We start from the raw sequence: 9,898 nt of genomic DNA, 5'->3' as shown, positions 1-9,898 counted from the left end.
ATACAGAGTGATTAGACAGTGGTTCAAGCAAGGGCTTAGCTGGAGATTCCCTGGGACAAGCTGCTGCACTTAGAGTGGCTGCTTTTATAGGAGGAACAGAATTACTGAGCAATGATGGCATGCAAATACCTATGTTAAGAGGTGTAGGTGAGAGTACCATGCAGCTTCTAGTAGCACCAGGCAGTCAGAGGCAGGCTTAGCTGCCATCAGCTAAACTGGCTACATCTATACAATTCATGAGTTCCAGTTCCTCTTAGGCTGAAGATAATTTATTAGACTTTTCAGCATTAAAGCCTGATAGACAGTGTAAAAACTTTAAACTGTATTTAAAAACTGATTATTTAAAAACACTGTTTATTTAAAAACACCGATTCTTTAAAAATACTGATTCTTTAAAAACAGCTAGTGTGGCTGGGCGTTAAGGAGGTAAGGGCTTAAAGAAAAAATCTAAAGTTCTTGTCACACCTTCTTTGGGTCGTTTTATACTAGATCCTGCTGGAGTCTTGGGCTTGTTCTTTGCCTTGGCAGGAGACCTGGAAGCCACAGCCTTTGCATTGGGAGCTGCTTCTGGAGCCATGGAAGGGCTGGGCTCCAGGAAAGAGCTTTGCAGCTCCAGAGCAAAGTGGTAGTCCATGTGCTCTGGGAATTCCCACACCAGCACGAGCTGGCCACACTTCTCACAGTGCTGCTGGTCCCCTGGAGAGGCAGGAGGCAGCAGGGTGAGTTCAGGAGAGGGTGGCAAATTCTGCTCATTTCCTTCCATAGCAGGCTGTAATTTCAGAAGGGTCCTGGAGCTGGGTGGAGTTGAGGGTGTTTGTGTAGCATCCGATGGCAACTTCTCCTGGCGAAGCCTCTTGTACAGAGAAGTAGGGCTGGCATTGCTAGGACCCTGCTTCACAGGGGACTCCAGGTCACACTGTGCAGAGGCAAGTCCAACAGGCAAGCCAACAGCAGCTCTCTCTTGGTGCTCTGGGGAGCTGGGCACAGCTGGCTCTGCAGTGGCAGCAGTGGGCAAGCTGGTCGCTGCCACTGCCTGTGACAGCTGCCGTTCTGCTGCCTTTTGGAAGAATGACTCAATAGCACTAGCTGGCTTCTGCCGAAGCTCTTTGCTCGGGCTCCTAAAGAACTTCACCCCGGCCCTCCCACAAGATGTGGCATTTTGGCTGGTGGTGGCAGTGCCATCAGGCTGGGCATCACCCGTCAGGAAGGTGGCAATGCCTGTAGAGAGAGTGACGGGCTCCGAGAACTTGCTTGCTGAGAGTTGCACTGAAATCAGCGGTGGAGACCTGCAAAGGACAGACCAATATCAGGTCAGACACCAGCCTGGAAAGCAAGAAATCTTTTGAGGTAAGACTTTAATCAACACAAAACATTCACAGATGGGAATTGCAGTATCTGGCAAGGGTTGGGACAGATGTTTGCTCTGACAAAGTTAGTATTGCTACCTCCAGAACAGACATCTGCTTTGCCCAGCACAGTTGTTGTGCTACCTCCAGCACAACTGTGCTGGGCAAAGCAGAACCCCTCTTTCCACAGCAGCAATTCCCAAAGGAAGGGCCTTGGAGCAGGAATAGCCAACTGCCAGCCTGGACTTTCAGTCCACTACAGGCTGAAGCTGCTGTGAGATGAGAGCACGCTAAGGGAGCAGTAGCCTTGTCAGAGTGTAATAGACAGAACCTTCTTGCCTTCACTGCAGAGCAGAAGGAAGGAAGGAAGAAAATGCTGAAGACAGGAGTTGTGCACTTTCATTTTTCTTCCAGCCCCAATGGCTTCCTCACAAAAAAGCTTTGTCCTTAGGGTAGGACAACAAGGCTTAGCTAATTTCTTCAGCCCAGCAGGGCCAGGACATCCTCACTTCAGCTGGACAAACCCCAGCCAGTAGCAATCCTAACTCCAGGTATAGAAGTGTCTCACAGATGTGAGGCTCAGAAGAGGCCAGGCTGTCCTACCGCTAAAAGGTCTCTGGTGCTCTACTGTGAGGGTGCTGGAAATCACTTTTCTTGCCACTCAAATTAACTTGTGTTCCTTTCAAATAGGTCTCTGGCTTGTCCAGTACTTTCCACATCAGGACCAGTCCTGATAGAGGTGACCCACTTTGTCCCACACTCACCATGCTGCCTGGTGAGCCCCAGCCACGTTGCAGGTTTGGATGAGGGTGAAGGCGTCGTTGCACATTTTCTGTGCATCATAGCGGGACAGGGCACACAGGCGTGACACACGGGTGTCCCCTTGCTGGCGGATCACCACCATCAGCTGCCGGGCCACGCGGTGGTTCTGCCGGGAGAGCAGAGCTGTGCTTCCAGCGACTCCTGCAGGAAGGGGCAGGAACAGCCGAGGGGACTGTTCCCTGCCTGGAGCCCTCCCCAACACCCCTGTCATCTCCCGAGGGTGGGGTGGGACATGTCCTGCCCGGCCTGATTGCCAAGGGATGGGATACACAACAAGAGCTTGCACAGCTGTGCCACACAGGATGGGAAGTAGCTAGTCCTTGCTTTCCCTCAAAGGCAGCTCCATGGTTTTTTTGGCCCCACTGCAGTGCCAAAGCTGGTGGATTGCTCCCACCCTGGCCTGCAGCCTACCGTCCAGATAGGAGCACAGCACTCCCTCTCACAGCCCACGGGCACACCTGTGTCAGCAAAAGGCTTGCAAGGGAGCACCAATGCAGCAGAAGGAAGGTGCAGTGGCTTTCAAACCCCTGCATCCTAAAGCATGGGACAAGGATTGTTCCTAACTCTGCAGTGTTCTGGGGCAAAACCATCCTGCCTGGCCATGCTCCTGCACATCGCTCTTCTTGGGACACCTCAGTACACAGGCACACATCTGTGGGTGAGCAGATTTCCTCCCCTCCCATATAGCACCCTTAAACTCCTGCAAACCACTCGTGGTGCAAATGCACTATGTGCCTCCTTGTGTCCCCTTGCCTCCCCTCCTTACCTGGCTCCTGTCCTTGTTCAGTCTGGACTCCAGCTCCAAGGCCAGCTGCAGGAGCCAGTGCTGCACCTGGACAAAGCAGGGGTAACAGACAGGTTGGGCCTCTGCTCATAGCAGTAGCACAATACAAGGGGAATGCTGGTGCAGGATCAGACTGGAATGGACTGACTATTGTAAGGCCCCATATCCGTAGCAGACCTTGAAAAATCAGTCCAGCTGAGATTCAACACTGCAGGAAAAGATATTATAGATACCATACAAGCCCCTCATTACTACTAGACTTTGCCAAGTAATCTAGGTTCCCTGTCCCAGATGTCTCTTTCCATTTTCCTACAGCTCAGTGGGAACCTCTCCCCAGCTAATAGCTAAAGTGCATCCTGCCTCTTTTCTGGGGCTAGTTACCTTCCTACTAGCAACCATGCTCTTCAAGCTTGGCACTGTGAATAACTTTCCAACAGCACAGGCCCAGTTCTGCTCACGGAAATTAGAACCAGGATGGACCTCTTTGTGCAGGAGTTTGTCAATACATTTCTGTCAACAGGGACTTCCAGAGCTCAAACCACCTTCTCCCACTGAGCCTCTAGTCTGAGTTTCAGGGCATAATTGTGCAGAAAAGCAGCAGTTTTGCAATCTAGTCTGTTTTTAGTATTCTTATCTTCTCCAGTGTGAAAGCCAAGCCTTATGCTAAATGGAGGCTTCTCCTACCGCCTTCTGTGTGGCCAGGGCTAACTTCCCAGGGAAATTCTTGCTGCAGCCAATAGACTGGGGCAGGTACCGGTTTTTGACAGGTTCCTCTTCAATTCCTCTACACAAGTCATAGAGCCAAGACCTGAAAGCCACAGGGAAAGCATGAGGTTAAGGTAGCTACAGACAGGCATCACTGGGCAGCATGTCAGTCTCCTGCTGAGCCCTGCTTTCAACTCAGTGCAAGCTGTGACTGTTGCTCATCCTCAGCTCTACAGTCGCAGCCACAGCTGAACAAGCAGGATTGCTTCAGGCCACAACTGCCTGTCAGCACAACTCCTCCACCTCTTCTCCTGAAGTGGCAACAGTTCACCAGTCTGCAGGGCAGTCCAACTGCTGTTGTGGGCCCAGAAGTTGTGTTCCAGGTTCCAGCCCAGCCTTGTAATTTCCTCTATGATGAGACTGTCAAGACTGCCCTCTTTCCAGCCTGCAGAGAACCAGCCCTTTGACCCCATCCTTGGATGCTGTAGAGGAAGGCTGTGGCACTGGCTGACAAGCAAAATATTATCCTGGGGAGGGAGCTTGGGAGCAGGCAAGACTGGAAACCTGGTGCTGGGCCAAATAGATCAATGCTTCCCAAAGATGTCACTGAAGTTTTACCTTCCAACCCTCCTAATCACAGTAGAACAAGGTTCATTCTCAATGCTTGCCAAGAGCCAAGGTATGACAAGTAGTTCATCATTACCCAGTTTTGTCTCCAAAATGTGTCTGGAGCTCAGTCTCACTGAACTGTGTCAGCTCCCCGATGTACTCTACTCCCAGGATGTCTGTGATAGCAGTGCCAAGCTTGCCTCCCAGGTTACGGCTACGGCAGAGAAACAAAGAAAAAACACAAATGAAGCATCATGTGGAGACTGTCTCATTGCAGCAGCTGTTCTTAAATAAGGATAACTAGAAGCTGCTAAGAACTAGCAGGACAAAAGGAACACCTGGCACCTGGCTCTTCTGCTTATAGTACAAGAACACATAGGAATTGATGTTTGAACTGCTCCACGGGTCTCCCAGTTTTAGTGCTTCTCCCTCAGCTCCATCTGATCTCAAACCATGCTCTGAAGAATGCCTCCCATACAGCTTCCTTCTTCCTACACAGACAGGACCCTTTCCCACACACATCACTCTCCATCCCTTGTACGACACAGAAAGCAGAGCACAGCAGTGCAGGTCTGGAGAGCACGATTAGGGATCCATTCCTGTGGAGCAGCAGTACTGGTAATACTTCCCCAGGAAAAGTACTTGCGCACAGTGTGGATGCTCAAAAGAAAACCACATCTGCTCTCTGTGAGGACTGCTGTCACTCACACTGGGGAACAGCTATCGCCTCCATGCTCACAGTTGCTTCTGGCTTACACCTATGCACCCCAGCAGTCATCCTGAGCACAGCCTTACCCTGGAAAAGGATGCCCACAGAGTGCTAGTGGGCTTTTGGATTGTGGTCCCTTCACCAGCAGGGCTGCAAATTCCCAAGCACACTCCCCCTGAACTGTCGCTCACAGCCACGAGATATCACTGGCAGGATTCCCTCTGTTTGCCAGGAGCATTGACAAGCACTTACTGTGGAGCTGAGAGCCTTTGCTGGCTGCTATCAGTGAGCATCAAATTGCTGTGCTGAGGTGGCCAGGAGCAGCCCCAGGCTGCACTAAGCAGCAGCTCCCTGGTACTTACATGCTGCTGACGGGCAGCTGGCTGAAGAGCTGCGGCACAAATCGTGCAGACACCAGTGTCTGGCGGTTGGGCTTGTTCAACCCACAGGCCAGTTTTGCCAGTGTCTGTAACACAGAAGAGGGTGGAAACTCTGTTATTATACACTGTGCACTGGCCTAATGTGACTCTACCTAACAGCTTGTGCTGCACCACCTCTAAGAGCTGCCTTCAGAATAGCTGCTAGGAATATGTATAGGGTGCACCACTGTTTGCTCTTAGGCAGCATCCACCTCAGGATTCCACATGCACTAGCTGGGTACTCTGAAAGCAAAGCTGCTTCCAGGCTTTAGTTCTCTGAATTGTTGGACTCCTGCTCCAGGCAGATAAAGATCTTTCATCTGTTGTGGTTGCTATAGTTTTCCATCAGGCAAGCATGCTAGAGCTTCTTCAGCATGCCCATAGTCCTCCCCCAGGCTATGTCTCTCACTTGCCTTTTTCCTTCATCTTCTGTGTTTGTCTTGCTTTTTCTCAATGTCACTATTTTAATCTTCTCTCTGTGAGGTCTGCAACAGCATAGTACTGCAAAAGGAAACCTTTAAAATGCAGAGAAGAACAGCCTGGAAGGCATGTTCTCCTATACAGTTTCCCTTCCCACTCTAAGCTACCTCAGGGTCAAAAATACAGAGATCAGCTTGAAGTACATTTAGCTGGGTGTTTGAGGTTTTTATTGAACAACTCTAATAACTTTCAGTGCTTTTCCACACATACTGCAACTAAGCAAAATTTCTTGCCTGCCTATTGAGCTATGACCTTTATTAACAGCCCCTTTTACAGACTTAAATACATTTGAAATAATTTCTAAACAAAGTAGATCTCCAATCACTGTTTTTCTTGTCTGACTAGAGACTTCCAAGTTTACCCACCTTATAAAGTGACATGCTGCAAGTGAAACCAGTCACTGAGACTTCACGGGGAGAAATCATTTACTTTTTCTGACACCTTCTGTAAACTGCACATGTTGAAACGGGATTTCTACAAGAGCACTTATATTACTGACTCATCCTGCTGCTTGTCCACAACAATTCCAGGCTACTTCCTGACTTACTGTGACTTAGCCAAAATCCTGCTGGTTGCTTTTTTCCTATAAACCACAAAAACTGTCAATGAGCATAAAAGGAGCATAAGAAGCAATGTTTGGACTGATTCTAAGCTTTTTCAAGTTCAAAATTTTCAACTATAATTTCATTTCAGAACTTCCACAGCCCAGGCCCTGAGCCTCATCTGTGCAACACCTGAATTCATACAGCTGTTCCCTCTCTGTAGGCTTCAGTGAAAATACTTGCTCTTAGCAGACCTTGGACAGATCCCCTCAAGATCCCATTCTCAACATCCCAATTTGAGTGCACCTTACTGAACAAAATCATTATAGGAAACAGTAATGTTTTCTTCTGCTAGATGCATGCCCTTCAGGCAACTTCAGCCATGTTGTCTGCTACAGTGTCATCATCAGGTTATTCAGCTTAGGGTGAGGTATGTCAGAAACCTTAAAGTTGTGCACATTTGGTCACTTATACTATCAAGGAGAGCACATAAATGAATTTGGCATGAGTGGTTCTTGAGAAAACCATGCTGTTATCCTCCAGGTGCTTCCAAATTTTTTGGTCTCATTCATCATCTGCGTTCCTGGTGTACTCTAACCAGGTCCTTCATTGGGAAAAGCAGTTCCTTGGGACAGTTTTCTGTAGAAAAAAATCTTTATGCTTTATCAAGCATAAAGCAGATAATCTTCACCTTGAGTTTCAGGCAACAGTTGTTGTAGCCCAAGAATGGTTTTTACCAGCACAATTCCCAGCAACTCAGCAGCAGAAGGACACCAGATTGGGGCACTGAGGTGAGCTGGGTTGCTTTTCCTCTTTCTGGCGAGTCAGTATTTACCCTGCTGGCCATGGGGATCTGGGTGATGCTCAGCCAGCTGCCAAGAGCAACCACAGGAGCTCTTGGTGCATGACAGCAGCTGCAGAAACAAACGGACTTTGATGACTTTGATGCTGTAGCTACAGAGGATTTCCTGCTGGGTGGAAGGCGAGCTGGTTTAGTGGGAGCACCTCTTTTGTTCTGCAGAAAAGGTTTGTACCCACCGAGGTGAGCTGGCTGTGGAAGCACAGCACAGTGTTCTGCACAGCCACAACCATGCCGTGGTGATCTCTGCACTCCTGCTACAGATACACAGTTCTTCAGGGATAGCACAGGACATCACAATGTCCTTACTGTTTCATAAAAAAAAAAAAAAAAAAAAAAAAAAAAAGATGGCATAGAAAATGGAAGCTGGGAGAAGCTGCTAGGAATATCGGGGAAGTTCTCTGTTATTCTTCACTAAAGAAAGCAAAAAGGCAAACTGAACATACCTTCCACTACAAATTTCTACACCAGTGACATTCCTCAGCTAGCTCATTTCTGTCACACAGTCTCTGCTAGTTTCAGACTATGCCAGTGCAGAACCAGTTCCAATCCCTGTGTACAGCTGGAGTAGTACCAGCTGTTTCTGCAGCACTCAATGAAATATATCTTCCTTGAACTCCAAAGCATCCACTTAGTCTTCATTTTCTTTTTTTTTTTTTAAGTCATAGCTTGCCTTTATAAAGTCATTACTGTATAAATAAGCCTCTCTTCTGCAGAGCAAAAGGGATGGTCTCAGCAAACCACCCTGCATTTCACACGGCAGGAAATCCTCTGTAGCTGCAGCATCAAAGTCCGTTTGTTTCTGCAGCTGCTGTCATGCACCAAGTGCTGCTGTGGCTGCTCTCAGCAGCTGGCTGAGCATCACCCAAATCCCCATGGCCAGCAGGGTAAATACTGACTCACCAGAAAGAGGAAAAGCAACGCAGCTCACCTCAGTGCCCCAATCTGGTGTTCTTCTGCCACTGAGTATCTGGGAATTTGTGTCACTAAAACTGGCTACGGTGACTGTGGCCTGAAACTCAAGGTGAAGATTACCTGCTTTATGCTTCTGTTTTTTCTACAGAAACCACTTTTGGAGGACTTAAACCCCTATTGTTCCTAGTGACCTCACTCATTAGGGTACACCAGGAATCCAGGCAGTAAATGAGTGGATTGCTGACTGCCCAGGCCATAGCTCTGGGGAAACAATTCCTCCCATTTCCAGATGTCTTATAATTTCTCTGAAGGTGTGATCACACATGGTTGCGTTCCCAACTTGGTTCATCTTCTACAGGAAACTTGTAAGTATAGGAGAGTATCTACAGCATGTTCTGACTCTGCAGCCCAGAAGAAATCAGGCTGATGTGTTATGCACATACCTTGTTGTGCGAGATGCCAGCTGAACACCTGAATCCGGTAGCTTCTTCCACTGCCACCCTAATTTCTTCCACAATTACTGCGCCCATGGTCAGCTGCAGGTCAGGACAATCTGGGTTATCGAAAGACAGCGACGCCAGCCACTCGTCCAAACCACGTTGCCGCAGCTCCTCTAGAAAAGGGACACAAAAGGGATCTCAAGGGGACACGATATGGCACTTCTTGCTGAGCCCAGCAAAGGGACCCGCAGCAGCCAGTGCCAGCCAGCAGCCGCAGGCTTCTGTACGCGCATTCCAGCCACAGGGAGGACAACGGGCACCTTAAAAGCCATTCACTGCGGAAAACGCAGACCCCATTTACCACGCTCTCGATCCAGGGGAGTCAGAGCAGGCGGCGTGGGCCTTTCCCGGGGGGCGGGGGTGGGTGCGTACCCTTCCCGGCGGGATCCGCTCGGTGCGCGCCCTTCCCGGCGGGATCGGGGCCGGGCTCCCCGGGCAGTCCCTGCACGAAGGTGCTGGGCAGCAGCGCGGCCGGCAGGGGGCGCCCGCGCAGCTCGCGCAGCCGGAGCCGCGCGCTGCCCGTCAGGTCCAGGTACGCCTCGTCGATGCTCGCGCGCTCGATGGCGGCGAAGCGCGACAGCACCCGCATCACCTCCGCGCTGGCCTCCCGGTACCTGCCGGGCGGCGGGCACGCCTCAGCCGCCGCCCCGCGCCACCGGGGAGGCCCGCGCCGCCGCCGCCACCCCCGGCCCCCGCTCTCACCGGGTGAGGTCCGCCTTGCCCCGCGCCTGCGGCACCCGGGCCAGCGCCAGCTCGGGGCACAGCGCCCGCGCCTCCGACGCCCACATCCCGCGGGACACGCCGAAGGCGCGCGCCTCGTAGCTCACCGCGATGATCCTGCCAAGACACGGAGGCGAAGTGCAGGGCGGGCCCGGCCCCGCGGGGAGCGGGGTGGGACGAGGAGCCGGGGTCGCCAAGCCGGCTCGCCTACCTACCCGCCGCCCTGCCACTCGGTGTACTGCACCACGGCGCAAGGGCGGCCGCGCAGCTGCGGGTCGAGGCGCTGCTCCACCTGCATGAAGAAGCAGTCCATGTCTACCAGGGCCACCACCCGCTCCCGGCCCCGAGACATCCCGCCGCCGCCACCGGCTCCCGCCCGACTGAGTGAATGATTGAATAACCGCCCGCTCGGTGGGGCGGAGAGCCCCGCCTCGGCCCGCCGCTTTGCGGCACCCGTACTTTCCGCGTAGGGCACGCCGGGAACCGTA

The 9,898-nt window shown here is 51.3% G+C and overlaps 1 protein-coding gene across 2 annotated transcripts; it reads right to left on the bottom strand.

Moving 5' to 3' along the window:
* Positions 1-251: 251 nt before the first annotated feature.
* On the bottom strand, positions 252-9,869 carry POLH (DNA polymerase eta). Of its 2 annotated transcripts, none has more exons than XM_012572455.5 (10): positions 9,626-9,869; positions 9,393-9,527; positions 9,063-9,304; positions 8,634-8,803; positions 5,338-5,441; positions 4,361-4,480; positions 3,637-3,760; positions 2,935-3,000; positions 2,111-2,274; positions 252-1,286 (listed from the first exon to the last, which is right to left on the bottom strand). In XM_012572455.5, exons 1-10 carry the CDS (start codon positions 9,760-9,762, stop codon positions 419-421), a joined length of 2,130 nt encoding a protein of 709 aa, XP_012427909.5. In that variant the 5' UTR covers positions 9,763-9,869; the 3' UTR covers positions 252-418. The 2 variants fall into 2 exon arrangements, with proteins under 2 accessions (XP_012427909.5, XP_030124397.4); XM_030268537.4 differs by having other exon boundaries at positions 9,622-9,760.
* Between the last annotated feature and the right edge of the window lie 29 nt (positions 9,870-9,898).

The sequence above is a fragment of the Taeniopygia guttata genome, chromosome 3, assembly GCF_048771995.1.
Source record: "Taeniopygia guttata chromosome 3, bTaeGut7.mat, whole genome shotgun sequence".
Classification (NCBI taxonomy): Eukaryota; Metazoa; Chordata; class Aves; order Passeriformes; family Estrildidae; genus Taeniopygia; species Taeniopygia guttata.
Note: the sequence above shows the minus strand (reverse complement) of the source record. Positions and strands in the feature narration are given on the sequence as shown.

Bases quoted from the DNA above. Each gene is read 5' to 3' on its own strand.
- POLH (XM_012572455.5), bottom strand. From the start codon at position 9,762: ATGTCTCGGGGCCGGGAGCGGGTGGTGGCCCTGGTAGACATGGACTGC. The intron at 3,001-3,636 runs GTAGGAGAAGCC...TGCTTTGTCCAG, and splicing joins CCCTGGCCACACAGAAGGCG to GTGCAGCACTGGCTCCTGCA. The intron at 1,287-2,110 runs GTGAGTGTGGGA...TGTCCTTTGCAG, and splicing joins GGGGCTCACCAGGCAGCATG to GTCTCCACCGCTGATTTCAG.